Source organism: Benincasa hispida, chromosome 11 (genome assembly GCF_027475165.1).
Source record: "Benincasa hispida cultivar pf3 chromosome 11, pf3_genome.v1.1, whole genome shotgun sequence".
Lineage (NCBI taxonomy): Eukaryota > Viridiplantae > Streptophyta > Magnoliopsida > Cucurbitales > Cucurbitaceae > Benincasa > Benincasa hispida.
The window spans coordinates 67,439,385-67,454,652 of record NC_143488.1 but is presented as its reverse complement, the minus strand read 5'-3'; the positions used below and the strand labels follow the sequence as shown (position 1 = coordinate 67,454,652).

The following is a 15,268-nucleotide window of genomic DNA, read 5'->3' as shown; positions in this document are numbered from 1 at the left end:
CTTAACTAGATCAACTCGGCTTGACTCAGATCTGAAAGCACACCAGATCTGGAAGCACGAATCTGGAAGGCTTGATTGAATTTGGAATTTTAGATCAGGATTGGCGCGTCTTGACCAGATTTGACAGAGGAGCTTAAAGGCTTGCATCAAAGAAGGTTGGTGCAGAGGCAGAGGTTTTGATCGCTAGAAGGCTTGCATCGAAGTTCACCGGAGGAACTCGCACAGACAGATTGCGTCAAAGCTCATTGGAGGATAGATTGCGTCGGAGAGAAGGATCGACTCGGGTTGCTTCTGCATGGCTCGGGTTGCTTCTGCGTTTAGAGTAGATGCACGGATCTGAAAGCTTCACCAGATTGCGTTCAGAGGCTCGGCTCGGCTTGGGTTACATCGAAGCTCACCGGATCTAGAAGCGCACGAAAGTGAGCTAACTCACTGGATTTGAAGAGACGTCCATCAGAAGAAGGAGAACTTATGGAAGAAATGGCTCTGATACCATGTAGAAACATGTATATATCAAAAGTATGTATTTATAAGGGGTGTACAAAAGTATAAATACTACACCAACAACCTACGAATAGAGCCTACAAAAGCTCTAACCATGCTAAAGACTCTTCAACTAAGAGGACTAAGTATACATTCACATGAACAGTTCAAATTTAATCCATTTTTTTTATTCCCATTTAACCCTTATTTAATCCAATTTGAGCTAGCTAGAAAACCTTATAAACCTACAAATTAGAAGCTCCAATGATACGAAATTAAACTCTTTAATTAAATTAATCAACATTCATTAACTTTCGGACACTCCACTAAAGACCGATAGTTGCACTCTTCGTACTGTAGACATATTTTTATGTCCATGGATATAACTAATACAGAACAAGTTGACTATTCACAAATTGCTCGTGACTATAGCTGGGTCAAAATTATCGTTTTACCCTTGGGTTACATCTAACGTCTTAAGTACCACTGATCCATCTAATGAACAATTAATTATAGTCCAACTATAAACTAAACCCTTCTCTGACTAATGAGAGAGTGAAATACCTTGTTGTTTAAGACCTGGAATCAACTTTTAACTGAGCAATTCATCTATTTACCCTATGACCATGAAAGAGTAAATTTTGTCTTGTGCAACCGTGTTTCCAACTCCTCATTTGGATGAATCCCTGAAATAGTAGGCATATTGAGTCGGTAAATCTAGCCACTCTCACCCATACAGATCAAAGGACGTCTTTAAAAGCAGGAGTTCACAATTCATTTAGGATTAAGGTCAAGTTACCTATGGTCATCATAGTGAAATGCTTTTCAAGTAACGGTGTTATAAAGAGACTAATTATTTCATGGTTCGGTCTTAGACAAACTCCCTATGTAGAATACCTCCACTTACATGTCTCCACATGAATGATCAGGATCAAATCATTTGTAATACTTTTTAACAATTATAATAATTACAAAGTGGGTTGTATCCGTAATATCATTAGAATAAGATACCCAACCTTATCTATATACTACGGATCATTAGGTTATTACTTAAACATGATTCACTTGTATGTCAACCATATACATGTTTAAGCTACACTAAATAACCTAGGATCTTAGTTTATTGGATTTCGGTTAATGCAAACTAAATATCAAATAAAATAGCACTTAATTTTATTATTTTTTAGTACAAATAATTTACAAACTAGAAACTCTACGAGATTTAGGATATCAACCCTAGCAGTTATTTAGCTTTATTTGATTTTAGAACTTAACATATTTTGCTATTTTGCTTTATTTTTGTTATCTTTTTTAGTGCAGAATGACTATGTTTGTAGTTAAGGTACATCATGGTGGATTTTTTGTTAACAAGACAAATGTGGAATATGTTTCAAGCAAAGTAGATAGTTTCTATGACTATGATTTAGAATCATGGTCAATGACTAAATGCATTAATTTGGTTCAACTTTTGGGTTATGTTGCTCCTTATTTTAAATTGTGGGGTAGGGATCCTATTATGGATATTGGTGGTTACAAGCCTTTCGAGAGTAATGAAGATGTAGAGAGATTATTGAGTCTTTTAAGTGGTGAAATTATTTTTGAAATATTTGTGGAGTATTGTGCAACTCAGGATTTGTCTAATGGTGGTAGAATTAATTTAGATTATTTCAATGGTCTTTCAGAGAATGAAGATATGGATGAATCTGAAGAGGAGGAATGCATACAATCAACTTTGAAGGATGTTATCTTGCATATTCGACGTGATGCAGGAAGAAATGGAAGTTCAAGGAGAGAAGGATGACAAATTGTTGAGATGGATATTGAAAGTGATAAAGACGTAGACTCTGAAGAACTACACTTATTAAGTGACTCATCTGATTCAAATCAAGGATGTAATATAACGTTTACATCATTTAGGCAAAACATAGAGGAAAATTGCATGACCAACTTTGAAATTGGTATGTTATATAATTCTTTGAGGGAGTTCAAAAATGCCCTGAATAATTATAAAATCAAAGAAGGATGAGTGATTCGTTTTATAAAAAATGATAAGACGAGAGTTCAAGCAAAATGTGTAGAAATTTACAAATGGGTAGCGTATGCATATGAAATTCAAGGAAAAGAAACCTTTCAATTGAAAACCTATGTGAATGAACATACACGTAGTAGATATTTCAGGAATCCTCAGACATCTTCTTGGTTGAGTAAGCGATTAATAAATGATGCTAAGGATCATCCAGAAATGAAGCCAACTTTCATTCAAGACAAGGTACAACATGAATTTATTTAACAAATTTCTAGGGAAAAGGCATATAGGGTAAAATGTCTTGCATTGGATAAGGTTTGTGGTTCAAACAATAAACAATACACTAAATTATGGGAGTATTGTGACGAATTACGTAGATCGGATCCTGGTAGCACTGCAATTTTAAGTTTGAAAATCTCTCAAAAGGAAGAGGAGAATAATGGAGAATCCATTGAAAACATGTAAGAAAGGATTATGGCAGAGTGTAGAGCTTTAATACGTTTAAATGCTTGTCATTTGAAAGGCCCATATGGAGGACAATTGATGGCGGCTATAGGAAAGGATCCTAATGATCAACTTTACCCATTGGCATTTGTTACGGTTAAGACAGAGACAAAAGATTCATGGACGTGGTTTTTATCTTTACTAATTATAGAACCTAGTCATGGACAATCCAAATGTTGTGCCTTTATATTAGATCAACAAAAGGTCCGCTACATTTAATAAAATTAAGATATTAAGATTTAGCCTATTTTCTTCTCTAATCTTTTGTTTTATTTTATTTTTTTTTCTTATTCAGGGCCTAGTTCTTACATTCGATGAGCTCATCCCGAAATGTGACTATAGATATAATGTAAGACACCTTTATAGCAATATGAGAAAAAAATATCCAGGCAAACATTTGAAAGAAACTATATGGTGGGCTACAATGCAACTTATTTTCATCAATGGGAAAGAGAAATGGATGAAATGAGGAAGCTTAATGAAGAAGTGTATAGATGGTTGAAGGCCATTGAACCTAAACTTTGAAGTAAGCATGCATTTAATTCTCAAAGTAAGTGTAATTGTCTTGTTAACAATATGTAACGACCTGAACTCATGAGGGGTACATGAATGAACCGGTATCACATCCGAATAAGAGGGATCTTGAGGACATGAAAGAATGATTAAGAAGGCTTAAAAGAATTAAAAGTTACTACCTATACAAACAAGTACATCTTCCTTTTTGGTGACTCAATCATAAGAACTTTAAAATTAAACGTGCTTAGCTTGGGTCAATCCTATGTTGGGTGTAATTAGAGACTTAATTTTTAACCCAACCCAACTTGCCAGCTCATCTAATTGTTTATTACTTTTTTTGCCAACTCATCTAATTGTTAACAATAGGTAAATAGTAGGGACTATTTTTAAGCTTTATCAAAAGTATAGGGACTAAATTAGACAATAAAAAATGTAGGAAAATAGAACAAATATAAAAATACAAGGACCAAAATGGCATTTTAACCTATTCTTTATTCAATTGTGTTTCTCAAAGGTCCCATTGACCACTATTTATAGAGTTCACAAGATATGGAAAAGACAAATATATGGAGAAGATAATGGGGAACATATTGGAAAAATTATATTTGGAGATATATAATCTATGAACATCTATATCTAATTCAAATGTTTATACCACCCCCCTTAGATGTCCATAGTGTATAGAATATGCCTCGTTAAAACCTTACTAGGAAAAATCCAGTAGGATAAAATCTTAATAAAGGAAAAAGAGTACAATAATTATATAATCTAATAACTGCCTCATTAAAAACCTTGTTAGGAAAACCCTATGGGACAAAATCATAATCAAGGGAAAAAAGAGTGCAACACATTTACTCCTTCTCATGAAAACATCATTGGATAACTCTTGATTGCCACATGCAACTGTAGTGTGTTAACTTCTCAAATATTGTTGCAAGTAACACCTTCGTCAATAAGTCTCCGAAGTCATCTTTTCAAGAAATTCGTTGAATAGTGATGTCAATACTTTATGCTTTATCATCTTTATATGAGAACATTATTGGCTAGCCTTATACATCATCAAGATTTTAACATGATTTAAAGTAGTTGTAATTATGATCTATTTCATAGGCTGCCATAAAATATAAAAATTCTTCTCCATGTGTTAAGTAACCTATTTAAGATCTAGCTCATATGAGTTAGATAAGAATCTGCATCTTCACAATCAACTAGATCACAATTAAATTTATTAGGCTAAAATAAATCCATGTAAGCTAACTCTCAAATAAAAACATAACATATGTTTAAATCTACTCTAGTATCTTTCTTTGGAGGAATAATATGTTTATATAACAGAATTACTAAAAATTTTACCACAAGTAACATATAAACTAGTAAAGATATAAGTGCACTTATTGAAAGAAGTTGAATTTCCATAGCGGAAGTGAGTGATTGCATTCGTGTCTAAAAAAATCATTTTTGAAGCTTAACAACAATAAAGAAGACATAAATCACTTAAACAAATCATTTGTAACACTTTACTACAATTGTAACAATTACAAAGTGGGTCGTATCCGTAGTGTCACCAGGATAAGGTTAAGGTATCTAGCCTTATCCATCTAATATGGACCTTTTAGGTTATCATTTAAACATGATCTACATGTATGTCACCACATACATGTTTAAGCTACACTAAATATCCTAAGATCTTAGTTTTTTGGTTTTGGGTTAACGTAACTAAATGTCAAATAAAATAACAACTTATTTTATTAACTAAATAATCTATTTGTACAAATAAATTACAAACTACGAAATCACAAGATTTAGGGCATCAACCCCAACACTTATTTTCTAAAATTATGGTTCTTCTGGACCTAAAGTTCTTCATTATCTTTCTGATATCAGATGATATAACTTCACACAAAGTGAATGAGCCACTATAGAAATGTTCGATACTGTAACTAGTCCATATAAGATCTTATATGTATAAATTGATGCAATTTCATATACTTTATTCTTTATTTGCAAGCTAAGACAACACTTATCATCTCAATTTCTTTCTTGAAAAACTTTATGTACTTTTGAAATCTCTTCAAGAGTTTATGTTCAAATCATCAACATATATATAAATAAAATGTAGTAAATCTCAGGTTATAATTTCTGTATAAAAGCATATGGATAAATATGAGTTATTTTTATACCTTATATCAACAAATATTTAATAAGATGATTATATCACATTCGTCAGGAATGTTTTATAGGAATCTCTATGGTGTTTAGAGTATATATATATATATATATACTTTAATATTTGAATTATATGATTTTGGTACCTTAATCCTTCAAGGATATAATTACTAAGAAATACATATAAATGTATAATGACTACATCCATAAGATGTATGTTAAGTTTTTCATACACAGTCAGATATATTAGATATCTCATGGTATTGTATCCGCCATAGAAGAATGTCTTCTCATATACCCAATATCAGTTCTTTGCGAGAATTATTGTTGAACTTGTCTCACTTTATATGATGTGACCTCATTCTATTTTTTTTCCTTACAAATACTCACTTTGTATCCCACAGTTTTTTACATTCTTTAATGACTAAACTACTAGTTCTCACGTTAAGTTTATTTCTATTGGATTGTTTCTTTCCACATAAGTCAATCATTTCTATGTCGTGACATTTTTTTTCAATATATATGAGTATATAAATACTCTTAATACCGTGAGCAACATTGTATGAAAAAAACTGTTGTCAACTTACATAAGTATGGTTCCATTTTTTTTTTTCTGTCATGATATATAATTTATCAAACCTCTCTATCATTCTCTTTTACTTCAAGATTTCATGAGTACCCATATTCATGATTCCTTCTAGAATATCCATATTCATAACTAAGTCATTTTGATTATTGACTACTTTTTTTTTTAGGATCTTTATCTTTGAAACTCATTTGTCTATCAGACTTCAGGCGTGTTGCAAACTAATTAGTAATGACAACTTGTTGCACTGGAATATCAATTTTAGATGGTGTATTTGCAATCATTATATATAGTTTAGTCACTTTTCTTGCAACTATAAATGCTCGATAAATACATATAACATTTGATTTGCAATATTTTTTAATTGAACTATCTTTTTAACTTCTAGTTCAAAGTAATTTGTATGATGATCAAAATAAGATAATACTTATGCATTTCAATCAATTTCTTTTTCCAACTTTTTCTTAATTCCTTAGACAGAGTTCTTTTAATCAATTTTTATTTCTAATTCATTAATTTATTAATTAACTCTTAATTAATAGATGAATAAATCTAAGTGAATTATTAATCTTATTAAGACGAATTCATTTTCAGAAATAATCTTTAATATCAATTCAATAAAGAAAACAAATATCCTAACTCAATTTTCCATATATAACAATTATATTTAAAGATATGAAAAATATAAACTAATTAGGAAAAATATGTCAATCAAATATTTCAAATATAAGATTATATTTAAAAATAAGATGCATGTACGTTATGCAACAATTTTAAACATACATCACATACATGATTGATAGTCTTAAGAGATTGAAGATAATTTAAATTGCCATAATTAAAATTTTATATCTTCAAAATACGTTGATTTGAAGGGAGATTTCAAAATCCCTAAATTTTTCCTCTATGGACCATCCAAATTTAGAGCTTGAAAAAGAACCCTAATATTTGATCCTTTAATTTAGCTATTGTTGCCACATGTCACATCGGTGAAAGCGTGTGAAATATACTTACGTTATAGGAAAGAACATGAATGGAAAAAAAATTTAGGGGTATTTGATACACCAAATGAGTTGGGTTGAGTTGGTATTACTCAATGTTTGACATACCAACTTTAAATGTTGGTGGAATTGAGTTGGTTATTTTACCAATTCACCTCAACTTACCCCAGTTTCTCCCAATTCTCCCTCCCTTTAATGTTTTCAATGGCTCCACTGATTGGCCATCGTTGATGACTATTGTTACCATACTCCGACAATATACTCCGACGACCAACTCCAAGCTTCGACAACCACTTCTTATGACAACTCTGGTGACCAACTCCGACAATCACCTGTGCACAAACACTCCCACCGATTAGCCATCGTCAACGACTAATGCTACCACACTTCGGTGCCATACTTTGATGACCAACTCCGAACTCCGATAACCACCTCCAACGACAACTTTGGTGACTAAATTCGACAATCACCTTCGCACAAGCAACTCTGCACGACATATTTCGACTTCCACCTTCACACCCCCAACTTCGACGACCAACTCCGGGCTCTGGCAACCACCTCCGACGAAAACTCTACCGACCAACTCCGGTGACTACCTTCATACAAGCAACTCCGACGACATACCCCAAATACCACCTTCTTGTAACCAACTCCGATGATCAACTCGGCAAAGACCACGGATAGTACCATAAAAGTACTATTTTCTCTAGCTTAATTCATTTTATTGAAATTTGGTGTTTAGAAATAGAGAAAAAATATGTTTACGTAATTGAGTGTTCAAAAATTGAATTCAAAATTTTGTGTTTAATATATGAATATTTTGTAGAGAATTTGTTTTGTTTTGAGAATGGAAAAGAATTGAAAGTTTTTTCTTTTTGTCTCAGAAAAGTTAGAAAAGTATGTGTATAGTTGAAACTTAAAATCAACCATAGGAAAAAAAAAAACAAAACAAAATCAATTTCAACTATACCAGATACTCTAACTCAACTCATCTATACCCCAAACACAAATTTTATACTCAACTCAACTCAGCACCCCAAACACATACAATAATTACCAATAAACTCAACTCTGCACCCTAAATCCAGATAATTTAACTCTGCAAACAATAATTACCAACTAAACTCAATACTTTTTTAGCGTGCTAAACATCCTTTTATCGTTAAAAACCATGCTTAATAACATGAATACAATTAAGTTTTTATATATATATATATATAAAAGCATATGCATATACATAATAGAATAAAGATAATGATGGTCTTGAGGAAAACTAATGATGAACTCATATACATAGTTTTGTTTTCTCTAACACATACAATTAGGCTAAATCACTATAATCAAAATAGTCATCATATTTGAACGAAATTCTAAATACCTAAAAAATTATGGAGAAAATTCAAGAGAATATAAACAAAGTGGGAAGAAGAGAAAGTAAAAATAATGTATTTTTTATTCAATTGTATTTTCAAAGGTCCAAATGACCATTATTTATAGAGTTTACAAGACATAAAAAAGGTAAATATATGGAGAAGATAAAAAAATATTGAGAAAAATAATATTTGGAGATGTATAATCGACATCTATATCTAATTCAAAAATAACATAATTTAATTTTTAAATTTATTCACTAAAGTTGTAATTTAATAAATAAATTTTCCTCTTCCCCATCGGATTAAAACTTTATTGGCAGAACAGTAAATTCCAACTATAGCCAAGAAGAATCGTGTTCCTCGCGCCCACGTCGTTTTTGCTCCGTCAAAAAAGATAAAACAAAAAAAAAAAATCCATCACAACACAAAACTCGCCTCTTCCTTCTCTTTCTCCAACACTTCCTCTTAACACATCGATCCCGATTTCATCTGAATCTTCCAATTTCTTCGCTCCGGCAAATTCTCCGATCTTCAGGTAACGATCTCTCTCTCTCTTTCGAACTACTATTCTCTCACTGTCCCCATATCTAATCCTAATCACGATCTCCTTTTTGGAATCTGAATCTATGATCGTTTTGATATTCTTTAACGCTTTGCTATTCCGTTCCGTGTGATTTATTCTTCTACTTCTTTGATTGTCGATTTTGGTGTACGCCTGCTATACAGTGGTTCCTGACGAGATCTGTGTATCCGGATCATTTTGTTCTGTGTTTCGTGTTCTTTTTCGATTGATAGCAGAAGCTTTTTTAGGGTGATCTCTTTGTTTTATTAGATTTGGAGCTTGACGAATAGAGACTTATTCGATCTGCATCCGCTTCCGCCAGGTCAAGGAGGCTGCATCTGGATAGTGTGATTAAGTGTTGGATTTCGGAATTTGAAACTTCAGATTGATTTGATTTTGCTGAACTTATAGGTTTTCTTTGTTACTTCTAAGGTACATAATCGATTCTAGGATTTGCAATTATTTGTAGTAGAAGAATCTTTTGGTGAACTAGGTTTGGAATTAGCTTATGGATATAGGTCGTTTTGTATTCCGGTGCATCAAATTTCTAAGAGTTGAATTGGTTTGGTTTTGAAACTAAGGTCAGGAAAATTTAATTATTTTCATGTTCTTTTTCCTCTTAGGTCGTGTAGTCATAGTTAATGATATGACCACGAAGGACTAAGAGGTCGGACTAAAATTAGTGTGTTAATTACGTGGTAAACTATAATTTTTATAGCCTAGTTTCAGACTTCACTGCATTAAAATGAGACAAGACTAAAATAGTTGCAAGCTGAACACAGCTTGGAAACCATTGACAATTCTTAACGATGTTTGGAAAGACTCTTGAGCCAGCAACCTTTTGAAGTATTCTTAGAAGTATTAAATCCTCTTATTTGTTGAATATTAATACATTACATGATGAGCTGCCTCTTATGATAATTTGGTCCATTACTAATGTTACTACTGAGACTTGGGTTAAGAAATTGGTTTGATTCAATTAATCATGATGATTTCATCATAGAAAAAATTAATCATAATGATATCTGAGCCTGCATTTAGCATCATAGGTTCTGATCAGGATGTCTTTTTCCCGAGTTTCATGCCCTTCTTTTACTTGTTTACTATCTTTACACATTCATTTTCCTTTTGTAGGAGAATATGGCAACTAGGGGTCAAGGTGGTATCCAACAATTGCTTGCTGCAGAGCAAGAAGCTCAACACATTGTCAATGCTGCCAGAAACGGTAAACTTGCTATTGTTTTATTTTGGTTTTGTTATCTTTTTTAACATTCATATGCGCGTAAATTCTTAATTTGGTCCAAATAGGTTAATTTCCTCGAATAGCATGTAGTTCCAGACTGCAGTTCATAATTTGCTTGAATATGAGTCTGTGAAATATCAACAAGGATCATTATCTTATCCTCTTTTCCCGCTGTCGATCTACCTTTTTTCTCATTACTTTATGAACGCGTTGAAGTTAAAGATAATTTGTAACTCGATGACTTCATTTTCCATTCCTTTAGCAAAATTGGCTAGACTGAAACAAGCCAAAGAAGAGGCTGAAAAGGAAATTGCTGCATATCGTGCCCAAGTCGAGGCTGAATTCCAAAGAAAACTTTCTGAGGTTAGTATAGAATTATTACAAACATACATCTTGTCTTGCTGTGGAAAACCCATCCTGAGATATTGAAATATATCTGCTAACTCTGCCCTTGCGTCCCCCTCCCTATCTCATCTTCATCTTTTGATCATATAGAGTAGTGGAGATTCGGGAGCTAATGTTAAGCGGCTTGAAATCGAGACAGATGAAAAGATTTATCAACTGAAAGAAGAGTCTGCTAGAATTTCACACGATGTCGTGAACATGCTCCTGAAGCATGTGACAACCGTAAAAAATTGAGCTTCTTGATCATAAAGGTTTGCAGTAAGAACCTCTAAATTATGTTATTCTTTTTGTGGTGCCTGGAAATGGCTTTAAACTGCATGTGTATTATGGAGATGAATCCTTTTCTTTGTATGGATCAGTCAGTATTTTTGCAGACTGCACTCTGTTGAATAATATATGATTTCATTTAATGTTCAGTTTTATTATTTTCTTTTTTAATTTTAACGATTATGAGGTGGAAGATTGAATAAGATATCTTTGAAATAGTAAGTCCACTGAGCTTCGCTCGACTATGTTATATCATATTGGATGTCTATTAAATGCTAAATTAATGTTGTTCGTCTTGATTGATTTGCTTGGTAATTATTTTATGCATCCAGAAATATCAGGAAATGAAGAGATTGGAAGAAAATTTTGGGTCCAACCTCACCTGGACCCAGATTTTAGTATAAGTTTATGTTCATTCTAGACTAAATTACACACTCCCTCCATCTATTTAGCTTGTTTCAATTTGTTTCAAATTGTCTTTCATGTGTTGAAAGTTTCAAAATTTTCCATTAACCATTTGATTTTTGAAGAATGATAACCTTGACATTTGCAATTTTCATTCTAATTCTAATTAGATAATTGGGGCAAGATTGAAACAAATATCTAAGTAGAGGTAAAATTGAAATAAAGTAAAATATACAACATATCTTTATTGTATGTAGTTGCCTTTAATTTTTTCTGTAACCTTTCGTTTTTTTTTCCTTTTTCCCTTCAAGTTCTCTAAATTCAAGGTCATAAACACAACTCTTAATTTTTCTTTCTTTGGTTTGATATTCATTTTCTATTTGGATTTTCAAAATCAATTGAACTTTAAGAACTAACAAATTTTAGTTTTTATTTTAAAATTTTGACTAAGAATTATTTTTTTCTTTCAAGAAAAGTGAAAACGATAAGAAAATGGAGAAGAAACAAATAAATTTTAAAAACAGACCATTTCAAATATTTAGAATGTGTTTGGTTTAACTTTTTATTGAAAAGACATCATTTAATTTTATTTTGTTTTTTGAAGTGTTTGCAATTACTTAAAATATCTTTTGAAATATTTTCAAAGTATATTTTAAATAAATTTTATCCAAAGAATTTAAATAATGGTTTTTTTAAAAAATATTTTTTTCTCTAATTAATTTGAACGGGCTTTAGATTTTAAAAATCTAATTGTAATTGGGCTGAAAGTCACAATATCCAAGCTCAAAATCAATGTCTTTATATATATACTTCGGTTCCATTTTGGATTCATCAAATAAAAAACCAAATTTTGGTTTCCTTATAATTTAAAACCAAATCGAATTGATGCTTTTGAAAAAGTTAAATTTTCGGATCAGTTTGATTTGATTTTGTCCATTATTTTGATTGTCTTTATTGTTCACTCCTAGTTTTATCAAACTATAAGGATAATTGATAAGATTTTAAAGTAAGTGGACTAAATTTTAATTTCTCCAAACTATATAAACCAAATTAATAACTTAACCTTAACTCTATTATTTTACGACATAAAATAAAGACAAAATTGGTGTTTGAGAAAAGGATTGTTATTCGAAGAGGATTGTTAGTCCTTTTTATTCTTTTCCGACACAATTTGTATTATCAAATTTCCTTCAATAAAATTGGAAGGTTCATCTTTATCAGTTAAAGAATCAAATTGATTTATTAATCTAATAAAATAAGCTAAACGTTTTACTAATTTAGAAAATAAGTTGAACGTTTTGGTACCGCCTTTTTTCTTTTTTCTTTTCCTCTTGTCTTTTTTTTTTTTTTTTTTTTTGTCTTTTTTTGTCTTCTTTTTCTTTTTTGTTTTGTTTTTGTTTTTGTTTTTTGCGAAAAAAACGTTTTATTCCCTTTAGTTTCGTTGAATTAGTGATTTTATTTACATATATAAAGTTTATCCTATTAACTTCAATTATTATGATTATCTAGTGCCTAAAATTTATTATTTAACAAATTGTTTTGATATAATCTCGACTAGAGAAATTTGTGGGTTGGGTTGGATTGGGTTGGGATAAGTTAGACTTTTTAGATCCAAAAATTTCTTCCCTATATAATCCTTAATAATAATAATAAAAAAAAAAGGAAAATAGAGGAAATAGCAAAATCGGAGTATCTTTTAATTTTTGTAAAAAAGAAAATGGAAATAATAAGATTTTTTGCAAAAGCATGTCACACACGTGACATATCTTTTTAATCCTCAATTTGCTTCTGGTATAGTCGACTAACAGTTGTTTCGAGTACTGTGTAATTGTTATACTGTGCAGAAATTCTCAATAGAAATACAATGTAAATGGAATTGTTTGTTATGAGACCGTGTATCAGTTTTCAATATAAATATAGTGTAAATGGAATCGTCGATTATGAGACTTCAAATTAATGGATTCAAGAGATAAAGATGTCGATATTTCTCCCATTTTAAAATTTGAATTGACGGTTTCATATCTGTTTTGATTTTATTTAACCAATTTTCGAAAATATTCAAAATTAACCATTCTTTAATTTGTTTATCACATTTTTTCTTTTAATTTATAATATATCTTTAGATTTTACATTATTTTATTCATTATCCTGGTTAGTATTTTACTTAATATTTTATACAAATTATCATTTAACAAACTGCATATTTTATTTAAAATTTATCATTTTTTTTATATTTTTTAATCACCCTTTATTCATTATCATCCTATTATATTATTATACCATTAATTTGACTTTTTGACAAACAAATAAGTATTCACTTTTGTAATTATATTATATTATTACCTTTTCGTTATGTCTTTACAAGGAGGTTTTGTTTTCATAGGTTTTGTGGTTGTTGAAGCTAAAATAAAAATTGAATTACGAATACAGTGTAATTGTAAATAAACGAGCTCCCTTTTTTGTTTTCCTTCCCGAATTATATTTGAAATAGATTTTATTTAACTACGTTTCAAATTAATCACAATAAACAAAAACTTCCTGATTTTTCTCTACAATTTATATTTAAACTTATCTTTTATTATCAAGTTTGATTTTTTCTAACCAACTTTCGATTTGTTTAAGTGTTTGTTACAAATTCAATTGTATCTAAATATTTTTTTTCATTATTTTATACATATTGTTATCAAGGTAATTTGATATTTTTTCATATTTTTTATGTTTTCAATTTTTTCATATAGAAACTCGTAAAAATGATTTGTTGTACTAAAAAACAAACGTATAAATAGGAATTAAACTTTAAATGTTTGAAACATGCGCATGTATATATAAATATAAATATATATATATATTATGTTCAGTTTATTATTAATATTAATATTAACAATAATATCATCATCATCACCATTATTATTATTATTATTATTACTAAAATAAGATAACAATCAATCCTAAATCTCATCTTTTTCATCTTCTTCATTTAGCCATCCTCTAAAATCTCTTTTTCTCCTTCTCAATCTATGTCTGCGATCATTAGTTTAGCAACCCTTTTTTGAATTCCATCATCTTGGCTAGCATTTGACGACCACTCTTGCTAAATCGTCGATCTTTTTCGCTCGCATACACGTTTCTTGATTTTAATGGAATGAAAACGATGAAACTCCCTCCAACTGGTTTGGTGTCAAACACAATCTTATTTCTAATAGTCACATTGAAGTTGTAATTCCTTCCAATACTCACTTACCAACAACAATTTCACGAGTCCAATCAACTTTGCTCTTTCTCACTTTGGAGGAAGTCCATCGCATAGACATCCAAGTACAATTTCACGAGTCCAATCAACTTTGCTCTTTCTCACTTTGGAGGAAGTCCATCGCATAGACATCCAAGTTTCTAATTAGCCCCACCACTTGGTCGTCATCTTCCCTCGCAGGTGTTCTATGGACAGCTAAAAGCGTTGATGACCATATTGAGTGATTTTTAATTTTTGTTCTATAATGTTTAGATATTGTATATTTGTAGTTAGAGTGTATTTATGGTATTCGAGTTGTTTTAAAGATTCTTGTTTGTACTTAATTTTGTTTTTTTTTTTTTTTTGTATTTTTATTATTTACTAATTAGTATTTTATATTGTATAAATTCGTATTGTTATTTTTATAATTTTGAAACATTTTTGCCATTTTCCAAATAAAACTTTAAAATTTACTATTTCTCTAAAAAAAATGAACCCAACC

At 30.6% G+C, this 15,268-nt stretch overlaps 1 protein-coding gene across 3 annotated transcripts; it reads left to right on the top strand.

Moving 5' to 3' along the window:
* The first annotated feature begins 8,958 nt into the window (after window positions 1-8,958).
* On the top strand, window positions 8,959-11,281 carry LOC120090473 (V-type proton ATPase subunit G1-like). Of its 3 annotated transcripts, none has more exons than XM_039048168.2 (5): window positions 9,016-9,190; window positions 9,488-9,649; window positions 10,352-10,442; window positions 10,723-10,823; window positions 10,956-11,281. In XM_039048168.2, exons 3-5 carry the CDS (start codon window positions 10,358-10,360, stop codon window positions 11,097-11,099), a joined length of 330 nt encoding a protein of 109 aa, XP_038904096.1. In that variant the 5' UTR covers window positions 9,016-9,190; window positions 9,488-9,649; window positions 10,352-10,357; the 3' UTR covers window positions 11,100-11,281. The 3 variants fall into 3 exon arrangements, with proteins under 3 accessions (XP_038904095.1, XP_038904096.1, XP_038904097.1); XM_039048169.2 differs by having other exon boundaries at window positions 9,020-9,190; window positions 9,540-9,649; XM_039048167.2 differs by lacking the exon at window positions 9,488-9,649 and having other exon boundaries at window positions 8,959-9,190.
* The last annotated feature ends 3,987 nt before the right edge of the window (window positions 11,282-15,268 follow it).

Coding starts and splice junctions, on each gene's coding strand:
- LOC120090473 (XM_039048167.2), top strand. CDS start 10,358: ATGGCAACTAGGGGTCAAGGTGGTATCCAACAATTGCTTGCTGCAGAG. Junction 10,443..10,722: donor TGTCAATGCTGCCAGAAACG/GTAAACTTGCTA, acceptor CCATTCCTTTAG/CAAAATTGGCTAGACTGAAA. Junction 10,824..10,955: donor TCCAAAGAAAACTTTCTGAG/GTTAGTATAGAA, acceptor TTGATCATATAG/AGTAGTGGAGATTCGGGAGC.